Source organism: Oryctolagus cuniculus, chromosome 1, assembly GCF_051225735.1.
Source record: "Oryctolagus cuniculus isolate XC-2025 breed Fujian yellow rabbit chromosome 1, ASM5122573v1, whole genome shotgun sequence".
Classification (NCBI taxonomy): Eukaryota; Metazoa; Chordata; class Mammalia; order Lagomorpha; family Leporidae; genus Oryctolagus; species Oryctolagus cuniculus.
The window spans coordinates 77619540-77643125 of NC_142867.1; the positions used below are offsets into that span (position 1 = coordinate 77619540).

The window sequence follows — 23586 nt, forward strand, 5'->3', positions numbered from 1 at the left end:
TTATTGAGGATTTTTGGATCTATGTTCATCAGGGTATTGGTCTGTAATTTTCTTTCAATGCTGCATCTTTTTCCAGCTTAGGAATTAAGGTGATGCTGGCTTCATAGAAAGAATTTGGGAGGATTCCCTCTTTTTCAATTGTTGTGAATAGTTTGAGAAGAATTGGAGTTAGTTCTTCTTTAAACGTCTGGTAGAATTCAGCAGTGAATCCATCTGGTCCTGGGGTTTTCTTTGTTGGGAGGGCCTTTATTACTGTTCCAATTTCTGTCTCAGTTATGGGTCTATTTAGGTTTTCTATGTCTTCCTGGTTCAATTTTGGTAGATTGCATGTGTCCAGGAATCTATCCATTTCTGATAGGTTTCCCTGTTTGCTGGCATACAAGTCCTTGTAGTAATTTCTGATGATTCTTTTTATTTCTGTGGTGTCGTTATGTTTCCTTTTTCATCTCTGATTTTATTGATTTGGGTCTTTTCTCTTCTTTTTTTAGTTAGTTGGGCCAATGAGGTGTCAATTTTGTTTATTTTTTCAAAAAACCAGCTCCTCGTTTGGCTGATTTTTTGTAATTTTTTTTTAGATTCAATCCTGTTGATTTCTTCTCTGATTTTAATTATTTCTCTTCTCCTACTAGATTTGGGTTTGGTTTGCTGCAGTTTTTCTAGATCCTTGACATGAATTGTAGCTCATTTATTTGGTGCCTTTCCAATTTCTTGATGTAGGCACCTATTGCTATAAACTTTCCTCTTAACACTGCTTTTGCTGTATCCCATAAGTTTTGGTATGTTGTGCTGTTATCCTCATTTACTTCCAGAAAGTTTTTGATTTCCCTTTTGATTTCTTCTATGACCCAGTGTTCATTCAGGAGCATGTTGTTCAGTCTCCATGTGTTTGTATATGCTCTAGGGATTCCTGAGTTGCTAATTTCCAACTTCATTCCTTTATGGTCTGAGAAGCTGCATGGTATGATTCTAATTCTTTTGAATTTGCCGAGACTTAATTTATGACCTAGTATGTGGACAATCCTAGAGTAGGTTCCATGTACTGCTGAGAAGAATGTAAATTCTTTAAGTGCAGGATGAATAGTTCTGTAGATATCTGTTAGATCCATTTGGGCTATAGTGTCATTTAAATCTACCGTCTCCTTGTTGATCTTCTGTCCTGTCTATTTCTGAGAGTGGAGTATTGAAGTCCCCCAGTACTACTGTATTGGAGTCTAAGTCTCCCTTTAAGTCCCTTAACAAATCTTTTAAATAAACCGGTGCCCTGTAATTAGGTGCATATACATTGATAATTGTTATATCTTCCTGTTTAATTGATCCCTTAATCATTATATAGTGCCCCTCTTTGTCTCTCTTAACAGTTTTTGTGTTAAACTATGCCCGCTCTTTTTTCATTTCTGTTGGCATGGTATATCTTTTTCTAGCCTTTCACTTTCAGTCTGTATGCGTCTTTGTTGGAAAGATGTGTTTCTTGTAAGCAGCAAATAGATGGATTTTGTTCCTTAAGCCAATCAGCCAATTGGTGTCTTTTAACTGGACAGTTCAGGCCATTAATGTTCAATGTGACTATTGATAAGTAGTGACTTTGCCCTGCCATTTTCCCAAAGATATTTTCTAATATATGCTTTATACTTCCTGTGATCTTTTGCTGTGAGGTTTCCTTCCTTTACCTTCTTTCATATTGGTGACCTTGTTTCTGTGTTTCTGTGTGTAACACATCTTTAAGCATCATTTTGCAGGGCTGGACGAGTGGCGACAAATTCTTTCAATTTCTGTTTGCTATGAAAGGTCTTTATTTCACCTTCATTCACAAATGAGAGCTTTGCAGGATATTATATTCTGGGCTGGCAGTTTTTCTCTCTTAGTACCTGGGCTATGTCTCGCCATTCCCTTCTAGCTTGTAGGGTTTCTGGTGAGAAGTCAGCTGTGAGTCTAATTGGAGAGCCTCTGAGAGTAATCTGACATTTCTCTCTTGCACATTTTAGAATCTTGTCTTTGTGTTTCACTGTGGTGAGTTTGATTACAATGTGTCATGGTGAGGATCTCTTTTGGTCATGTTTACTAGGGGTTCTATGAGCTTCCTGTATTAGGATGTCTCTGTCCTTCTCCAAACCCCGGAAGTTCTCTGCAAGTATCTCACTAAAAAGGCCTTCTAATCCGTTCTCTCTCTCCATGCCTGCAGGAACTCCTAGAACCCGAATGTTGGGTTTTTTAATAGTATCCTGTAGATTCCCAACAATATTTTTTAGATTTCTAATTTCCTCTTCTTTTCCTTGGTTTGACTTTATACTTTCCTATTCTCTGTCTTCTAAGTCCAATATTCTCTCTTCTGCTTCACTGACTCTCTTTTTAAGGCTCTCTAATGTGTTTGTCATTTGATCTATTGAATTCTTCATTTCATTTTGATTTCTCTTCACTGTCACACTTTCCTGTTCTACTAGTTTCTGCGTTTCATTTTGATTCCTCCTTAAGATTTCATTTTCACAAGAGAGATTTTCTATCCTGTCCAGTAAGGATTTATGTAGCTCAAGCCTTTGTTTTTGAAAACTTCTAAATGTTCTTATCATAAATTTTTTGAAATCCGTATCTTGCATTTCTTCTATCTCATCATCTTCCTAATCTTGAATTGGGGTGTCTTTTTCATTTGGGGGCATCATAATGTCTTCCTTGTTCTTGTTTCCTCAGTTTTTGCATTTGTTGCTTGGCATTGTGGAGATATTCTTTGGATTCTTCTTCCCTCGCTATGGTGTTTTTTCTTGTTATACTATGACTGTATTAAGTGGACTGTCTGCTTTTGATGGAGTCTTAGAGGCTTGAGATGGGTGTGGCCAGAGACCTCTGTTTGGTTCCTCAGGGTTAAGGGTGTGCCCAAGGTGACACTCCCAGGTTAGGTGTGGTAAATCAGTCTTCCTTCCTTCCTTCCTTCCTTCCTTCCTTCCTTCCTTCCTTCCTTCCAGAAGGGAAGTAATTCCACACAGCTGAGTGGAATTGAATGTAGTCAGCTTCTGATCTCTGGCTCCTGTGTGTATAAATTTTGCTTGATCTTTCCCAAGGACCACACAGGGAATCATGTGCTGCCCTAAGTGTGGGCTCAAATTCTCCTGCAGTCTTTCACTGGGTTGCCAAGGTTACCGAATTGTAGCGTCTCTGGAGAGTACTCACATGAACTCTGTGAGTTCTCTCACCCACAGTCTCTTTTTTCACTGTCTCAGTTCATTAGCTTCACACATTCACTAGGTCCTAATCTTCTGTTATTTCACCCCCCGCCCCTCCCCCCACCCCAGAGTCAGGTTTTTGTGCTTGGCTGTGGGTGGGTGCAGCCCTGAGATCGTGCAGCTTTTGCGTATGACCAAAATGGCGCCTGCTCTTTGTCTTGCTCACCTTTGAGAGGTGAACGGAGAGAGAGAAACTCGTGTTCATATCGGTCCCTTTTTTTTTTTTTCCTCACTCCTCTAGTTAGCCTGGTGAACTTTCCCCCACGGGGCTTCAAGCCTTGTTCCCTCTAGGCTCCTCCTTCTGCTTTCCTGCCAGTGTCTCGGGCTATTGAGGTTCTGCTCACCTCGTGTTCCAGTGCTGGCGCTAGATTCCGCCGCTGGTGTCCTGAGCCATGGGTTCCCATGCCCTCCACGCAGGTCCACCGTGAATCACTAGTTCTGGAAGAGTTTCCTCTGCTGTTTCTTCCCCAACTTTTCCTTGAACCTACAGTATCTCCGCTTTTATTAAACTGTCTCTTCCCGGACTATCAGTGTGCTCCCTTCCTATTCTGCCATCTTGCCGCTCTCTAATGTTACTTGTTTGCAATGTCATTTTTGGGCTCATTAGACAGAAAAAGCTTTCTGTAAGTCATCCAGCCTGACATCTTTGTATAAGATCCAGTTTCATTTGAATAACTTCTAGGGGTGATGACTGTCTTTTTCAAAATATTTGAAATTTGTAAAGATTTTTAATAATAATTTAGAAATGGTAACTGAAGGGCATAGACAAACATTGCTGCAGCTTGGTCTGAAAAATAATGGGTCTTACCACCCTCCGGAGAAGCAGTTAATTATTACTGTGTCTTCTAGGGGAAACTGGAAGCTTGTCTAAAGTTTCTCTCGAAAGCTAATTGCTCTTTTTTTGAGCATAAAACAAATTTTTAGAGACAGTTTTACTAGTCTATAGGTGTGAATGAGTTGTTGTTTTATCTGCAGTCAAAAGCTTCACTTGGCCAATTCAAATTTCTGAGTATTAAGTGAGAATCAGATAATTTGTGAATGTATATGATAGGTTCTTATTGTAATTTCCAGTTAATTATCCCCATTCTAACTGTCTTTTTCTTCTCTAGGTGATATTCCAATTGTTCCACTGAACTTTGTCATGATATCCCTGGACGGCCCATTTAACAGGGACACTGTGGAAGGATGTGTGAAGGAGACGTTGCTTTACTTATCGCGATCCATTTCCATCAAACAGAATGTGGAGTTTACATTCAAAGGAATTGGGGTTCTTGTGATCAGAGACAGCAAAGTGAAGATGAAATTTTTTAAGGACTTCCTTTGTACCGTGGATGGAAGTGGGACTCTGATGAAAGTCTTAGCAAATGTAAATTGTTTGCCTTCTCCTACCCCGATTCCCAATTGTAGCTCTGAGTCATCTATATGTGTGATGTCATTAAGAAGAACTCAACCTGATGTATTTTAAGTGACAGTTACTACAAGTTGACAGAAACACTTGGTTATAGTTGATTAACTTTTTCACAAGAAAGATTATAAAGTCGTATGAACTTTAAGCTGTTAGGAGTTAATGCTGATGAAAAACATAAATTCTGAACATTTTAAAAGCCTTTTGTAGTTAAAAATGTTCTTCCACATGTCTTTTTCCGTTTGAGTGTCAAGCATTATAAAATCAGTTTCCCTTCTTATCATCAAGTGAAAAATGGGGGTTCAGAGAGGTTGTGGTGGAAGCCTGAGATTGGGGTGCCAATAAGTGCAGGAACTTGGGTTCAAGCCCAGCCTTCTTAATCATTCAGTTTTTGCTGGTTCTGTTTTATTTTAATGAAAGTTTATGACAAAATCTAATTCAGATCATGGAAGTATATGACTATACTTCAAGAATTCATGGAAAGTGGAATTAAAAGATGAGTTTACTTTGGTGTCAAGCATTTGAAATACATGAATAAAAATGGTCTTCAAAAAGTTAATGGAAAATGTGTATTATGAAACACCCACATGGCTTTCAATATTTTTGAACTAAAATAAATTTATATTTTAATTCCATTTCCATGACTTTTTTTCAGGACTCTTGAATCTTTGGCTTTTAGTGCCATGTTGTAGAAGTTTCATAATTGGCATAACTGGCCATCATTGTTAGCCTTTAAGTAACCTGTCTAGACATATTCCATTGTTAACCACTAAGTAGCAGGTGTGACCTTCATGCTAAGTTGGTCATAGCACAGTATAAGGTAGCAATGAAGAAGTCAATCAGTAGGATTTGTTGAATAATTAATATGCCTTAAGCACACCTATAGGAACTAACAAAGTTGATATGAATTTTCACAGCATGTTATATCATCCTATATTCCATAAAGCAAAAGCCTGATTTTTAAATGAAAGAATTATGAATGTTATCTAATTCTGCTGATGTCTCCTTTCATGGAGAGCTGGGATGGGCATAGAGGTGATAGAGATGTGCATAATGAGGCTGTTGGTGTTTTCTGCACAATCTGCATTCATACAGGATGACTAAGAGGGATGCCAGCCTTGTGTGTGGAAAGTAGAAGCACACAGCAAAGCGGCGAGCTCATCTCTAAGTGTGAGCTTTGTGGTTTCAGTATGGGTTTAAAAGAGAAGGGGGGCATTTTGCCTGACCTGCTGAACTCAAGGAGCATTTCCCACAATAAGCAGTCCTGAGAGAGAGTTTACAAAAAAAAGAGGACATAGCATATTGAGAACTGTTGATTGTGTCAGTCACCCTCAGGGACAGGAGCACAAAGCACACCAAGATGTTAATGCAGCTGAGAAGTCTGGCTGTGAAGCAGCTGGTTGAACTGCCCAAGCGTATTTGATCATGAACTCTAGGTCAACCCAGTACTCATGAATATCTCTAACTCTACAAAGCATATTTTGGGAAACTGCTATAAAATGGCAGGAGTGATGGGTTTATTCTCAAATGTCCCATAGTTTAGTTTAAACCTGAGTAATGTTATGTAGAATCATCTTGGGAAGTTGTGTGCTTATTTCAGTAATGCTGCTTTTTTAAATGAAACACTTCTATGAGCTTTGATTGAGAATTTTCTTCAAAGTCTTTTGTAAGCTATAGCATTCATCCCAAACAAAAATGTCATGTTTTTCTAGACATAACATAATAATGTGGTTATTACAAAATAATTACAATAGATATTTGTTGAGTGATTAGTATGTACTAGCAATTGACATAGTATACCTCAGAAAAGTCCTCAGAATTAGATCTTATTATGATACCCACAAACCTAGGGCCTAAGGCCACATATTGGAAGCATCATGGGGATTTGAATGTGAGCCCATCTAACTCCACAACCTTTCTCTTAAGTGCCTAACTAGAGAGTCATTTGGGTCAAAAAAGGCATTTTTCTGCTCATTTTTCTGATAGTTTGAAGGAGTCTGCTCTGCTCTTAAAAAGTGTATCAGAAACTATAAAGGGAATTTCTGAAGAAAAAATGATTTGAGAAAAGGCAGCATGAATGGAATTGCTATGCAGCTACCCAGGGTGGCTATTTTGATGAATTGGGATTATTTCTCACTGGATCTTAAGCTCTGGATTTCTAAGCGCTGAAAGAACATAACAGTATGAGGTATCATGGTAGCTTTGCCTTTGAGACAGACTGCAGTTTCTGATTTGTCTGCATCCTGGACCACAGCCAAGGTGTAACCTTCCTTTGTCTCTGTCCCCCAGAGGCCAGGCACTATGGACTCAGTGTTGTCCAGCAGAGAGGCTGTTGGGAAGCGGCCCAGCAGTGCACTTGCGTTTCCAAGGTGAGTGCTTTGTTTTGTGCATTCTTCCAGGCACCAGCTCCCCTGCGCTGATCTGTTGATCTGATTGGGCAGTGTTTATCCGTCTCCTTTTAGTGCATACTCTCTGTCTCTCTCTCAATGCAAAGAAGAGTTTATTGCATCCACATTCTGTAGTTAAATTACAGTGGGCATTTAGAATCTTCCTTCCTTCCTTCCTTCCTTCCTTCCTTCCTTCCTTCCTTCCTTCCTTCCTTCCTTCCCTCCCTCCCTCCCTTCTTCCTTCCTTTCTTTTTTACTTTAAAGATTTATTCATTTATTTGAAAGTCAGAGTTACACAGAGGAGAGGCAGAGAGAGAGAGAGAGAGAGAGAGAGAGAGAGAGGTCTTCCATCCTCTGGTTCATTCCCCAATTGGCCACAAGGGCTGGAGCTGCACTAATCTGAAGCCAGGAGCCAGGAGCTTCTTCTGGGTCTCCCACGCGGGTGCAGGGGCCCAAGGACTTGGGCCATCTTCTACTGCTTTCCCAGGCCATAGCAGAGAGCAGGATCAGAAGTGGAGCAGCTGGGACTCAAAGAATTGCCCATATGGGATGCTGGCACTGCAGATGGAGCTTTTACCCGCTATGCCACAGCGCCAGCCCCTCCCTGCCTCCCTCCCTCCTTTCCTTCCTTCCTTTCTCTCTCTCTCTTCTTTCTTCTTTGTTTGTTTGTTTCTTTAAAGATTTATTTATTTGAAAGGCAGAGTTACAGAGAGAGAAAGAGATCTTCCATCTGCTGGCTCACTCTCCAAATGACAGCAATGGCCAGAGCTAGGTCTTTTGAAGCCAGAAGCCAGAAGGCAGGAGGTACTTCTGGGTCTGCCACATGGGTGCAGGGGCCCAAGCATTTGGGCCATTTTCCACTGCTCTCCCAGGCACATCAGCAGGGAGCTGGATCTGAAATAGAGCAACTAGGACACAAACTGGCACCCATATGTGATGTCAGTGTCGCAGGCGGACACCCTACTCGGCACACCACAGTGCCAGCCCAGATTTTTTTTTTTATTTTAACCTTTTTTTTCCCACTTTGTTTGAAAGAGAGATGCACTTAGGTCTCCTATCTGCTGATGTGCTCCCTAAATGCCTATAATAGCTGGGGTTGGGCCAGGCTGAATCCAGGAGCCTAGAGCTCAATCCAGGTCTCCCACATGGGCGTAGGGACTCAATCATTTGAGCAATCACCTGCTGCCTCCCAGAGTGCACGCTATCAGAAAGCTGGAATTGGGAGCAGAGCTAGGACACAAACCCAGGCACTCTAATGTGGAATGTGGTCATCCCAAGTGATGTCTTAACCACTGCACCAAACGTCAGTCTTTATTTTCTTATATTTTTTGAGTCTGGGACATCCTGTTTTGTCTGTTGGTTGGGAACAAATCCCTCCTTGGAGAGCTTTATGACACATGTCTCAGACAAATCATATGAAGACCAGAATAAACCTTAAGAGAGTTAGTGCAACCCTTTCACATTGCAGACAGAATGGCTGTATGTTCATAAGTGGCAAAGCCAGAAATAGGACAATGGCTCCTGATTGTTTCATTGAACCATGTTGCCTTACTCATTAAAAATCAATAGATTCATAATAATTTTACTTTGATTGTTTTGGAAAGCAATTTTGGCTGTTCCCTTTGACACAGTTTGGCATAAACACTCCAGTAGAGAACTAATTGTAGTAGAACAAGCAACAGAAATAGAGGCTTCTGTCATTTCAAGAGCCTAGAAATGGATATGAGAACTCGAATAGTCAAAACATTTGTTGGTGTTTTATTGATGTGAATTTGGTCATTGAATTTACTGGACACCCCTGCCTTCTCAACTCCAACTCGAAACTCCATCCCCGAGGCCAAAGAAAAGATGCACCAGTCAAATACTCATCACTTCTGCCTTGAAATATGTCTGCATGTCCTTCATTTTTGCCTTTTGTGAAAGAGATGGGAGGGTGTTGGGGTGATAAAGAGGTGAGAAAGAAAAGGTTATTTCAGGTTATACTTTGTCTCTCAGGCTATGAATCCTTTCAAGCTTTGCAGTAACCACTTTTCACTGTATCACTCCCATGACTTCTAGTTACAGAATTAGAAAGGACTTTGAAAATTTCAAACTGAAACCAAAACTAGAAATTTAACTTGGGGTCTTCAAAGCAGTTTCTCTATATACAAAGGATCATTAAAAAGTTCATAGAAAATGCATATTATGAAAAAACTGTGTATAGTTTTCAAAATTGTTTTGTACCAAAGTAAACTTCTTATCTATCCACAATTTTTTTTTAAGATTTATTTATTTTACTTGAAAGTCAGAGTTACACACAGAGAGAAGGAGAGGCAGAGAGAGAGAAAGAGAGAGAGAGAGGTCTTCCATCCGCTGGTTCACTGCCCAATTGGCAGCAACGATCAGAGCTGCGCCTATCCGAAGCCAGGAGCCAGGAGTTTCTTCCAGGTCTCCCACGCCGGTGCAGGGGCCCAAGGACTTGGGCCATCTTCTACTGCTTTCCCAGGCCATGGTAGAGAGATGGATCAGAAGTGGAACAGCCGGGTCTCGAACTGGTGCCCCTGTGGGATACTGGCACTGCAGGCAGCAGCCTTATTAGCTACGCCACAGCACCGGCCCCCACAAGTTTTTTAAAGTAGCCTGAATCAAATTGCTTTTGAAACCATTGTATAGAGGGAGGAAGGTATTGTTTAGCTCCCAGACTTAGCTTCAAACAGAATGAGTTAGTGATATGTACTCGGCAAATCGAAGCACTCACTCCCTTGAAGGAAGTGGGCTAATTTCAAAATCAACGAACTGGCTGGGTTGCTTCCCATAAATGAGAGTTCACAAGGTCGACCATTAAGGTCTAGTTCAGAGACAAATATCTTGGCTTGTTCTTAGGATTGAGTTCAAGGAGACAGAGAATAAACCACCTCTGGAGACGATTGCAGAAGAAGGTGGAGAGAATAGACAAAGGAAATACAAGTTGAAAGACCAATCAGACAAAGAAGGTGCCAGAGGTAGGCCAAAGTTTTCCAGTTATAATCTGTCACTGTTTATTGCTTATGAACCCAGCCATATTGCTTAGTAACTCATATAAAGTCAATAAAGTTACATGATCACTGTATTCTTTTCTCTAGCAAATATCAAAATTGTTATTAGCAATAGTATTCTGGGCAGAGAAATGTGATTGCGTGGTGTTTTGAGGTGGTAAGTTGTCTTGTTTGGGGTCTGCTTAGAGCAAAAGTAGAGTTCATAAGGGATTTTGTATTTCACCTTAACCACTTTATGAGTTTTAGATCCTATGACCATCAGGCTCTTAAACGTAGTGTTTGATGGCTCCTCATAGCTTAAAGGGGTCAAAACTCAGAAGATTACAGGATCCAGGCAGGTAATGTGAATGGAGGAATTAGGTGGGATAAGATGATAGGGAAACATGTTAATGTAAGTAGCATTTTCAAAAGTTAATACCTGTTATATTTATTGTTATTATTATCATTATTTTATTTAAAAGGCAGAGAGAGCAAGACAGAGACAGAGACATAGACAGACAAGCAGAGATCTTCCAACTGCTGTTTCACTTCTCCAGTGCCTGCAACAGTCAGGGCTAGATTAAGCCAAAAACAGAAGCCTGGAACCCAGTCTGAGTCTCCCATGTGGGTGGTAGGGATTCAACCACTTGAGCCATCACTGCTGCCTCTTCAGGTGAACATTATCAGGAAGCTGGAATAATGAGTGGGGCCAGAACTCAAACCTAGGCACGGTATGGGATCTGGGCATCTCAAGTGGCATCTTTATGACTGCACCAAATGCTCACCCTTAAATAACATTTTTAAAAAACGAAAAGTGAAGAGTGGCAGTTTTCCATCTGTAGAAACAGCTGGTTTCTCATATCTGCATCTGTATTTAATCTGTTGTGATATGTTGTTTAGCTGACACATGAAGAACACCCTGGGATTCTGAAGACATTTTCAGAGTTCTGGAAGCCTTTAGTGCTTGTCAGAATGCACTTTGAAGATAGTTCCTCTGAGCAGATTGTGGCTTCATGGAAATGTGGGCCAAGTGATATCAGTCTTCTGATTTTTCAAGAGAAATAGAGATCTTGACTTTCATGTGAATCTATTGATTGTTAGATATTGACAACTAATATTGCAACAAAATGTGCTGATGAGCCCAAACAAAACATACCAATGGGTACACACTGACTTGTGGATGTTGATTTTTTGTATGTGGCCAACAGGATCACCTATAAATTTTTGGCTTAGTATTCACATACTTTTGTTTCTCCGTTCCCTACAGATTCCTTCTTTGAGCAAAACTGTCTATTCATATTCTAATAGGCTTTGTCTTTCCCTGACTTGACTCCATCCTTGTGTTCGCTCTTTTCTTCCAGCCTGGAATACCTTTTTTTTTTTTTTTTTTTCAGTTTATCTCAACCTCAGGCACCTTTTAGTGCCCATTTTACATTGCACTTCCTGCATGAAAACTTATCATTGACTTTTGAAATGGTTTCTGTCTTCTCTAAATGCATCATATCCTGTTTGGGATTTAGATATTTTATCCTAGATTTCTCTTTATTTATTTACTTGTTATTTATTTTATTTATTTAAAAGGCAGAGTTACAGAGAGAGAGAGAAAGAGAGAGAAAGAGAGAGGAAGAGAGAGGAAGAGAGAGAAAGAGAGAGAGAGAGAAAGAGAGAGAAAGAAAGAGAGAGAGAGAGATCTTCTATTTGCTGGTTCACTTCCCAAATGGCTGCAATGGCCAAGCTTGGGCCAGGCCTAATCCAGGAGTCAGAAACTTCAGCCATGTTTCCCACATGGGTACAAGGGCCCAAGGATTTGGGCCATCTTTTTCTGCTTTCCTAGGCACCTTAGTAGGGAGCTGGATTGGAAGTGGAGCAACTGGGACTTGAACTGGCACCCATATGGGATGCTGGCATTGCAGGCATTGACTTAATCTGTTGCTACAATGCTGGCTCCTAAATTTCTATTTATACAACATATGTAAAACATTTAACTGTAGTGTTGCATAAGACTTCTCAAATAGGAGATCTCACTTTTTTTGGTTTATATCTTATTTTTCTCTCCTCTGCTGTCTATGGAAAGATTTTTAAGGGTAAAGTCTTTGTACCCTCTACCTATTCAGCACAGTGCTGTCTAAATATGTTTTAGATCACAGTAAATCAAGGAGCAATCATTTCAAGATAGATTATATGTCATATAGAAGTTTCCTTAGTTAAAACTATCAGAGTTTATCTGTGCTGTTGTGCTATCCATTTAGTCATTTGAAAGTTGGAAGGAAACTCACTTCCATTCATTTTTATTTCCCCACAGAGGCCTCTTTATCCAAGAGACTTCGAGATAGACAAGCTATCCCCCCTGCCAAAGTGACAAATGTCAGCTTGCTGGACAAGTCTGAGCCAAATGGAGGTGGTGGGAAGAACATAAATCCTGAAAGGTAATGCGTTGACTTTTTTTTTTCTGTTGTACTTAATAAATTTTGAGTCATTTCTTGATGTGCAGGAAATTTAAGTAATTGTTCGTTCTTCTATTTATACAATATTCAAAGTGTTATTTATTTTTTTATTTGAAGGCAGAGTGACATAGAGATAAAGATCTTCCATCCATTGGTTTATTCCCCATAATCTTTGACTTTCAGGATTGGGCCACGCTGGAGCCAAGAGCCAGGAATTCCACCCAAGTCTCCCATGTGGGTGACAGGGATCCAAGTATTTGAGCCACATTTGCTGCCTCCAGAATGTTCATTAGCAGGAAGCTGGATAGGAAGAGGAAGTAAAGCTCAAACCCAGGCACTCTGATATGAGATGTAGGCATATCAAGAGGCAGCTTAAGTCACTGTGCTATAATGCCCACCTCGTTTAGCCAGTGTTCTTGAGGACATGCTATAAGACAAAGTGATGGGGATAGTAGAGATGACCAAGGCTCACAATATAGTGTGAAAGCCATATACATGAAGCATGAAAGAGAATCACTGCAGTGCCAATCTGAAGCCAGGAGCCAGGAGCTTCTTCCGGGTCTCCCAAGCAGGTGCAGCAGCCCAAGCCCTTGGACCATCTTCTTCTTTCCCAGGCCTCAGCAGAGAGCTGGATCGGAAGTGAAGCAGCTGGGACTCAAACTGGTACACATATGGGATGCCGGCACTGCAGATGGTGGCTTTACCACAGCGCCGGCCCTTCCATTAGTTCTTTCTTTTTTTTTTTTTTTTTTTTTGACAGGCAGAGTTAGACATTGAGAGAGAGAGAGACAGAAAGAAAGGTCTTCCTTCCGTTGGTTCACCCCCCAAATGGCCGCCAGGGCCAGCACTGCACCGATCTGAAGCCAGGAGCCAGGTACTTATCCTGGTCTCCCATACGGGTGCAGGGCCCAAGCACTTGGGCCATCCTCTACTGCCCTCCCGTGCCACAGCAGAGAGCTAGACTGGAAGAGGAGCAACTGGGACAGAACTGGTTCCCCGACCGGGACTAGAACCCCCGGGTGCCGGTGCTGCAGGCAGAGGATTAGCCTAGTGAGCCCCGGCGCCGGCCTCCATTAGTTCTTAATAAACATTCTTTGGATTAATTAATGCATTATAATTTATCATGGATATGTGTTCCTCTTATGATATATGTCACAGATATTTTAATTTTATCCTTCTGTCTTTGATTAAGATACTTTTAAGGAGTTCATATCAATTAACTGCTCTCAAGTATTTATTGAGCACCTAATGACTGTATACCTTGCACTGTGCTGTCAATTTTAATGTATTAGTGCATTATGATTTCTCAACTATCATATGTACAATATATGTATTTGTAGATAACTAAAAATTTCATTGAAAACCAGATATGCTTATTTTGGATAATTTCACTATTAAGAAATAATTGAGAATTAAGTGTCTAGTACTTTGGGATTTAGTCCCATGCAACAAACATTGAGCCACCAATGTGTGCCAGGTACTATTCTAGGCTCTGAGATACAGAACTAAATATTTATAAAGCTTAGGGTTTTGTAGGGAGATTGACATTAAAGAAATAGTGCATATGATGAAGACAACAAAAGAAAGTACAGTGATGGAAAAGAAGAGAATAATTAATTATTGGGAGTTGTTAGTGACAGTTTCCCATAGAACAATGTTTTTTATTGTAATGATTATTAGAATAATTCATGTTTATCACAGAAAGTTTTAAAAAATAAGAAAAGCAAGTGTTATTAATAAATCACTCATAATGCTATGATATAGAGGAAGCTTTCTGTTGACACCATGGTGTATAGCCTTCATTTCAGTGCATATGTAATGCATACATACATAAACACTTAAAGCAATCACGCCTTTTAAATAAAATTGAGATCATATTGTATGAAACTTTGTTACACTTAATGATGAGTGATAAAGAGTTTCCTATGGCTTTAAATCTTCCAAAAAATTAATAAATAATCGTATAACATATAGAAAAGAAATGTTTTGTGTAACTAATATCCTGTTTGGCTGTACATGGTTTCTAGATATTTAATATTAAAATATGACATATAATTACACATAGTTATCTGCACACAAATGAATATTACATAGATAAAACTTTGAAGTTAAATTTCATTTTTTAAAAGATTTTTTATTTATTTATTTAGAGTTACAGACAGTGAGAGGGAGAGACAGAGAGGAAGGTCTTCTTTCCATTGGTTCACTCCCCAAATGGCCGCAACGTCTGGAGCTGCGCCCCTCCAAAACCAGGAGCCAGGAGCTTCTTCTGGGTCTCTTGCAGGGGCCCAAGGACTGGGCCATCCTCTACTGGTCTTCCGGGCCACAGCAGAGAGCCGGATCCGAAGAGGAGCAGCCGGGACCAGAACCGGTGCCCACATGCCAGTGCCGCAGGCGTAGGATTAACCTACTGCGCCATGGCGCCGGCCCCTGAAGTTAAATTTCAAATACCAGAGGTACACGAGGAGCCAGTGTTTGACCTGGTAATTAAGATGATGGTTGGAGTGCCTGGGTTTGAGTCCCAACTCTCTTCTCATTCCAGCTTCCCGTTAATGCATATCCTGGGCGATAACAGGTGATGGCTCAAGTAGCTGGGTCCCTGCCACCCACGCTGGGCGACAAGGATTGGGTTACTGGCTCCCAGTGTTGGCCTGGCCCAGACTGAACCATTGCAGGAATTTGGGGAGTGAGCCAATGAATGGGAGCTCTGTCTCTCTGCCTCTGTCTGTCTCTGTCACCCTCTGTTTCTCAAGTAAATAAGTATATACATAAATAATTTTACAAATAGCTTTTAAAAAGAAGTAGATGAGCCTGTTTCTCATGCCTTTGATACACATTGCCAGTTACCCTCCTAATAGGTAGATTTATGAGAGACTGTCATCTTTTATATAGCTTTGCTAATGCTGTACATTATACTGTAAGATATTGTTTTTACTATAATAGGTGAAATGTGGTATTTCATTGCTGTTTTAATTTGTACTTTACATCTCTAATGATTTTGTATTTATTTATAACAAACCATTAGTAGTTTTTTTGAAATTATCCTGTTTGAATCCTTTTTTATATTAGGAGGTTTAGTATACTTTTCGTAGAAGAAAATTATATTTCTTTCAAAGAAAAGGTTATATACTTTAGATATAAATAGTTTTCTGGAGCATATATAAAATATTTTCTCAATTCACCTTTTTGTTTTGGATTTTTTTCTGAGTCATTTGGTGCATGGAAAGTTAAAATGTATCTTATCTGATTTGTGAATCTGTCCAAGTCTCCAAACACCAGGATGAGGATTTCAGAACATGATTAAATTTTCATTTTGAAAAAATATTTTTTTCAGAAGAGTAAAAATGATATAGAGAGAAAGGATATAGCTTTTTAGAAGAGCCATAATAAAATGGAAAGATTTAGCACAATTTAGGAGATTAAGGCAATAGTCCAGTCATTTGTTTTCAACAAATATCCCTAATGCTCCTCAGTGGGCCTTGAGAAGCATTTCATAGGATGAGACTGCTGATGTATGGATGGGACTTGGGGCTCTATCCCTTCACTCCCACTGGAGCATGTGTGCTGCTTCCTTCTTTTATATATTGTGTTTTGGTACAATTTGTTTAAAGTAAGTGTGTGTGGGAGGAATGAGTTTCACTGCTTAACAATTGAGTACAGTTGGTCCAGGGAGAGATAATAAGTATATGGAACTGAAAACAGTTAGAGAGAAAGCTTTAGATTAGGCTGTTTAGGAGGTGGAAACAGCAGGGCTGGGTGGTTAGTTAATTAAGTATTAAGAAAAAGGAGTCGGGGCTGGCACTGTGGTGTAGTGGGTAAAGCCACCACCTGCAGTGCTGGCATCCCATATGGGCACTAGTTCAAGTCCTGGCTGCTCCACTTCCAATCCAGCTCTCTGCTATGGTTGGGAAAGCAGTGGAAGATGGTCCAAGTCCTTGGGCCCCCATGCCCATGTGGGAGACCCAGAAGAAGCTCCTGGCTCCTGGCTTCAGATGATCAATGCAGTCAATTGGGGAGTGAGCCAGCGGATGGAAGACCTCTCTCTCTCTGCCTCTCCTTCTCTTTCTCTCTGTAACTCTGACTTTCAAATAAATAAATAAATCAATAAATCTGGGAAAAAAAGGAGTCAAGGTTGACCCTAGATTTTGGCTTGGGTCACTGGGGAAGATGGTACCATGATTAACAACAGGGACTACTGTAGGAAGTGCAAATTAAGCTAGGAATGAAGGGTACAGTGGTTGTAAGTAAGTCAATGATAATTTCCCTCCAATTTAGAAAATTTTTAAAAATATCTGGGTGAATTCTCATGGAACATTGTATCCAGAAATGTGACACATTTCTTATTACCTCCTTATGGGAGTTGCTCCTGAAAGGTTTTTTTAAAAACCAAACCATGAAGATCAATCAACAGTCCCTGTACCCCTTGCTCACCCTAGGCTCTGGGGCTTAACAGTTTATTTTAAAAATAAAGAGTTCTAGTGCTCTAAATAGTTTGAAAAGTCCTATGGGAGTCAAATCCCAGCACACCACTTGTTTTTGTAAATAAATTTTATTGGAACACAGCCAAGCCCATTCATTTGTGTATTAACTACAACTACTAGCTGTCTAAGAGATCACTGGACCTTCAAAAGTCAAATCTTTACTCTCTGGCCATTTATAGAAAACATTTGTCCACTTCTGCTGTAAGGGGTCCTATTCTCAACCCAGGCTCCTATGACTGTTTTTTTTTTTTTTTTTTTAAGATTTATTTATTTATTTGAAAGAGTTACAGAGAAGCAGAAGCAGAGAGAGAAAGAGAAATCTGGTTAGCTGGTTTACTCCCCAAATGGCCACAACAGCCAGAGTGGGGCCGATCTGAAGCCAGGAGTCAGGAGCTTCTTCCTAGTCTTTCATGTGGGTGCAGGGGCACAAGAATTTAGGCCATCTTCTATTGCTTTCCCAGGCCATAGCAGAGAGCTGGATAGGAAGTGGAGCAGCCAGGACTTAAACTGGTGCCCAAATAGGATGCCAGCACTGCAGACAGTGGCTTTATCTGTTATGCCACAGTGCTGGCCCTGCCTATGAATTTTTTTTAAAGATTTATTTATTTGAAAGTCAGAGTTACACAGAGAGAGAAGGAAGGGCAGAGAGAGAGAGAGGTCTTCCATCCACTGGTTCACTCCCCAATTGGCCACAACAGCCGGAGCTGGACCGATCTGAAGCCAGGAACCAGGAGCTTCTTCTGGGTCTCCCACATGGGGACAGGGACCCAAGAGCGTGGCCTATCTTCCCCTGCCTTCCCAGGCCATAGCAGAGAGCTGTATTGGAAGCAGAGCAGCTGGGATTCGAACCTGCGCCTATATGGGATGCCAGCACTCTAGAGCAGTGGCCCCACCCACTCTGCCACAGCGCTGGCCCCATCCTACGACTTTTGATAGATTAAGCTGGGCCAAATATGAGGTCACAATCCAAAATTACAGGGACTGTGGGAAACAAGTTATATAATTAGAGCTGTCAGAAACAAAGCATGGAAAAACTGAACTTCTGAGGATTTTGGACTTGAATGAAATAAAATATGGAATGTAAGATAGTATTTTATTTCTCAACATACTGAAATAAAAGATGGAATGGAAAGCATGAACAAGGAACACAAAGTTACAAAAAATGACCAGTGAAGTCAGGGCCTTCCAAGCATTTGTTACTTTGGAATTGTGGTAAAGGATTGCAGGCTCATCTATTACTCCGTCCATTGGCTATTTAGAAGATTTTAATTTTAGGTTTCCAAATGAATGGAGATTTGAGAGGACAACTTTCTTATTTTACATGATGTCTATTTCATTTAATATTAGTTATTTGGAACTTTGTAATTTGTTGAACCTGCCTTTGTGACTTGAATACTTATTCTAGGCCTACTTGAAGAAATTGTGTTATATTTCTTGGATAAAACTTACTATATACTTTGATATTAGCTAAACCTTATTAAATAAATTGTTAAAAGTTTTAAAATCCTTGTTAGCTTTCCTCTGAGAGAGATGTTAAAAATAATTCATTTGGTGATGTGTTTTTTTCTGTAGTTAGGTTGATTTTTGCTTCTTGAGCAATGTATTTTATTCCACACATATCCATGACTCTTATGTTTTTTAGATTGTTCCTTTTATCATTATAAAATATCTTTTGTTTCTACTGAAAGCTTTTGCCTTGAAGTATGTTGTATCTGATTAACTGTGCAGCATTTGGTTAATTTTTACTTGGAATATCCTTTTTATGCCATTTGTTTTCATTTTTGTGTGTTTTATTATCTTAATTGGGTCTCTTTTTAACAACATGTATTTGGATGCTTTTTAATTCAATCTGGACTTTACTGTTCAATTGTAGCTATGGTATACCCAGACCTGTCTTCACATCTGGTTTTGTATTTTCTATTTATTATTCTCCTTTTTTCTATTCTGTTGGATTGATCACATTTCTTTAGCATGTTTTGAGTTACCTTAGAAATTCCATCTTCCAAACTTTCCATATTTTTGTCTAGAACTTTTGTTCAATTTGCTTGTGAGTTTATACTTTATTATTATTATTGTTATTTTATGGTAAAAATCATTTAGGTTTACCAAAACATTTTACCAATTTCTTTTACTCACCTTTGTTTCTTATATTCCTATCCCCCCTCCAGTATTCATTTTCCTTCTTACTAAAGTGTATCCTATAATAATTGTTTTGGTAGAAGTTCCTGTCTTTTCAATATACTTTTTTTGTCTTGCTTAAAAAGATTCTTACTATGTTGTCACTCTTCAATGCCAGTTCTTCGCTCATAGTTACTTTCCTTCAACACTTTAATGACATTATTCCATTTTCTTCTGGTAGTTGTCCTGATGAGAAGCTTGGGTTAATCTAGTTATTAATTTTTCTTTTGTTTTTAGGGGTTTTTCTTCTTTCCTGATATCATTATTATTATTTTACTATTCTTAGGAATCACGATGTTCTGAAAGTTCTTATCCATTATCTTCTAGATTATTATTCTGTCATTCCATTTATTACATAATTCAATCACTCCCATTAAATGTGTATTTCAGCTTCTAAATCTGTTCTGTTTCTCAACCTTTTTTTTTTTTTTTTTTTTTTTTTGGACAGAGTTAGACAGTGAGAGAGAGAGAGACAGAGAGACAGAGAGACAGAGAGAAAAATCTTCCTTCTGTTGGTTCACCCTCCAAATGGCTGCCTCGGCTGGTGCACTGCGCTGATTGGAAGCCAGGAGCCAGGTGCCACCCCCCGGTCTTCCATGTGGGTGCAGGGCCCCAGGACTTGGGCCATCCTCCACTGCCTTCCCGAGCCACAGCAGAGAGCTGGACTGGAAGAGGAGTGACTGGCACAGAATCTGGTGCCTCAACCGGGATTAGAACCTGGAGTGCCAGCGCCGTGGGTGGAGGATTAGCCTAGTGAGCCACGGCGCTGGCCCTGTTTCTCAACTTTTAAAAACATTTATCTTTGAACTATGTTTTAGGTGATAGTCTCAGTTTTATTTTCAAGTGAATTTCTACCAGTTCTAGGTGGATCAGTTCACTATGTATTCCTTTTGTTCACTTTTTAAAATTTTATATATTTCATTTTGAATATATTACATATTTTATTACTTCATAATATATTTGTTTACTTACCACATCTTTCTTTATCTCTTCAAATTTTGAATGGACTTGTTTAAATTTTTCTCCTTCCCAGGAGCTTTGCTGTTTTTTTCCTTGGGTGTGAATTTCCTTATTTATTGGTCAGTTGACAGAGGTGCTTTTTTGGCTTTGGAGACAATTTTGCTTTGAGAATTCACCTTGCGTAGTTTTTCCTGTGTGTACCTCTTTATCTTATGATTTTTATGATATTTAAATTGTATAGCTACAAACTCAGATCAAATATTTATATTAATATTAAAACTTCTGGTCCGCACCGCGGCTCAATAGGCTAATCCTCCACCTAGCGGCACCAGCACACCGGGTTTTAGTCCCGGTCGGGGTGCCGGATTCTGTCCCGGTTGCCCCTCTTCCAGGCCAGCTCTCTGCTGAGGCCCGGGAAGGCAGTGGAGGATGGCCCAAGTGCTTGGGCCCTGCACCTCATGGGAGACCAGGAGAAGCACCTGGCTCCTGGCTTCGGATCAGCGCAGTGCATCAGCCTCAGCTTGCCAGCCGTGGCGGCCATTGGAGGGTGAACCAACTGCAAAGGAAGACCTTTCTCTCTCTCTCTCTCTCACTGTCCACTCTGCCTGTCAAAAAAAAAATATTAAAACTTCTTGCTCTGGTCACCTTGAAATGCTGGAAACCATATCTATACCTAGTGCGGGCTCAGTTCTTGGTCTTGGACAAGGAACCAGGAGCTGTGTGCAGTCAAGAGAATGAGACTGCAAGTGTCAGGGGATTGAGGCTGGAAACAAACGTCAAGTCAGAGGCATGGAGAGGAAGCAAAAGCACTTGTATCCAGTCAGAAAATTCTGTCAACTGCACCTTATGCAACTACTTTTATCACTCTACTATTGTCACCTGCTCCAAGCCACTATCTCTTTTTCTTGATTCAGGTGAATAGTCTCCTAATTGTTCTCTCTGATCCTGTCACTTTCCCTATTTAGTTTACTTTCAACATTGCAGACAGGGTAACCCATTAAGATGTAAGTTAGATGATATCATCCACTGTTCAAGACCCTCCAATGGCTTTGCATTCTCACTCAAGGTAAAAGGTCCTTACCATGGCCTGAAAGATCCTGCCAGGTCTCTGATCTCTCTCCTGCTTCTCATCCCCACCTCCTCTCCTGTTAGCCATGTTGAGCACAGGCAGACCCATCTTCAGGCATTGGCACTCCTTTGCTCACCTGGCTTAGCTTTTCTATCAGCTATCTACATTTTTGCTTCTTCACTTCCTTTAGGTACTTACTTAAATGCCATTTTCTTGGTGAGAAGTTCCCTAGCTATTCTGTTTATTATTTAATACTTCATTCCTCCAGCATTGCGTGGCACTTATTATCACGGAACATCCTATAGAGGCCACTTACTTGTCTCATTATTGGCTGTCAATTCCCATCAGAATGTAAATTCCGTGAGGTCAGGGATTGTTTTTGCAGGTGTTTTGTTCTTCACCGTGTCCCCCCTGCCTAAAACAGTACATATGGTAAGCTCTCAATATATTTTTGTGAGATGTGTAAATTTTGTTCCCATTTCACAGGATAGATAACTGGAACTTTGCAAGATTATACAGCTTGTCTGATGTCAACCTCCTTGTAAGCTATAAAGATGGGATTCAAAACCAGCTTTATCTAACATGAAGTATGGATTCTTAATTTCCATACATACAGCTGTTCTGAAGAAAACTACTGAGATATTTTTGTTATCTTGAATTTATACTTGTGTTTAAAATTACCATTGCTTCAGAAATCAGACTGTGTTAAATATTAATTACTATTGTGAACAACAGAAGTTACTGTGTACTTACTCCCCATGTAGGAACTCTGTTCTTAATGAGTTGTACTATGAGAATTAACTGCAAAACTTGTTATCAAACTGTACTTTATATGTTGTATGTGTGTGTGGGTGCAAACTGTTGAAATCTTTACTTAGTATAGAGTTAGTCCTCTGTATATAAAGTTAAACTAAAAATGAACCATAATGAAGAATGGGATGGGAGAAGGAGTAGGAGGTAGAATGGGAGTTGTTGTGGGAGGGCGGGTATGGGGGAAAGAACCACTATATTCCTAAAGTTGTACCTATGAAAAATGCATTCATTAAAAAAACTTAAAAAAGGAAAAATAGAAAATTACTATTGCATTGTTTTTACAGTTTATCTGCTCCAGATTATCTGAAAAATGACACTGAAACAAAGCCCAGAATATCTCCAGCTCCTGATTGCCAGGATCATAATAAGGCAGGACAGGTACTACCTTTAAACAAGTAAATCCCAGTTAGCATCTTCCTCTGATTTCTTCTTTCAAAGAACATTCTGGAAATCTTTCCTATGTATAATGTGTGAGTGTGACTCCAGTATTCAGGGCCCCCTACAGGATGGTGATCTCTCTACTTACTGGTCAAGATCTACCAGCTAACAGAAATAGGGTTAGGAAATCTCTTTTAATTTTCTGTTGCTATAAACACTTCTGACCAAGTGAGTATTTCATAAACCCTCTTGCTTATTTGTGGAATCCATTCTGTAAAGCCCATTAGGTTAATTGTCACTAATAAATTCTTTTATAATGTATGTTTCTTGATACATTCTGCTTTTGGAGACATTGTGAGGGAAATGTGAAGGCAGGTAAGTAACATGTGAAAATTGATTGGTTCTGAAATTTGGGTTTGTAGGAAATGTGCTATGTGTGTTTGCAACGAGCACAGCAAAGTTCCCAGTTGTACCCCAGTGAGGAGAGGAAGAGGAGAGAGATGCAAGATGAGCAACTCATACAGCAGTATCAAATGTTGAAAGATCAGGAGGCTCTCTTCAAACACCAGGTAGTTGAATACCTCACTTAAACAGTGTTTAAGGTGGGACGGTAGAATGTGAGTATAAAACGCCATTGAAAATATTCCACAATGTTTCTGTAATGTAACGCACTTAATCATTTACTTACTGCTGTACCAAAATTTGATTGCATTCATGTTTTCACTAATAAGCAATACTTGGATGAATACCCATGTAGTTGAATGCTTGCATATATAGGTGATTTTTTTTCTCCATAAGGACCGAATTTTAAAGGCAGAATTGTTGGATTTATGTGCTTTATTTTTGGTTTCTGAGAAAACATAAGGCTTTTACTCTTCAGAATCATGGCCTATCTCAAGTACTCAAAGGTAGACTGACATTTTTCATTTTTTTAATCTATATTTTTGTGGGCTCCATAAAATTCAACTTCTCTGGCCGGTGCCGTGGCTCAATAGGCTAATCCTCCTCCTGCGGCTCCAGCACACCAGGTTCTAGTCCCAGCCGTGGCGCCGGATTCTGTCCTGGTTGCTCCTCTTCCATTCCAGCTCTCTGCTATGGCCCAGGAGTGCAGTGGAGGAGGGCCCTACACCTGCAAGGGAGACCAGGAGAAACACCTGGCTCCTGGCTACAGATCTGCGCAGTGCGCCAGCTGCAGCGCACCAGCCGCAGCAGCCATTGGGGGGTGAACCAAAGGAAGAAGACCTTTCTCTCTGTCTCCCTCTCTCA

The 23586-nt window shown here is 40.0% G+C and overlaps 1 protein-coding gene across 1 annotated transcript in view; it reads left to right on the plus strand.

The window, feature by feature from the left end:
* CCDC81 (coiled-coil domain containing 81) overlaps positions 1-23586 on the plus strand; it is a 72174-nt gene that overhangs the window by 26261 nt on the left and 22327 nt on the right. The window contains exons 4-9 of the mRNA XM_002708652.6: positions 4322-4578; positions 6907-6986; positions 9867-9985; positions 12300-12423; positions 22227-22320; positions 22743-22889. Coding sequence (XP_002708698.3) covers positions 4322-4578; positions 6907-6986; positions 9867-9985; positions 12300-12423; positions 22227-22320; positions 22743-22889 — 821 coding nt within the window. The remainder of the gene's footprint in view (positions 1-4321; positions 4579-6906; positions 6987-9866; positions 9986-12299; positions 12424-22226; positions 22321-22742; positions 22890-23586) is intronic.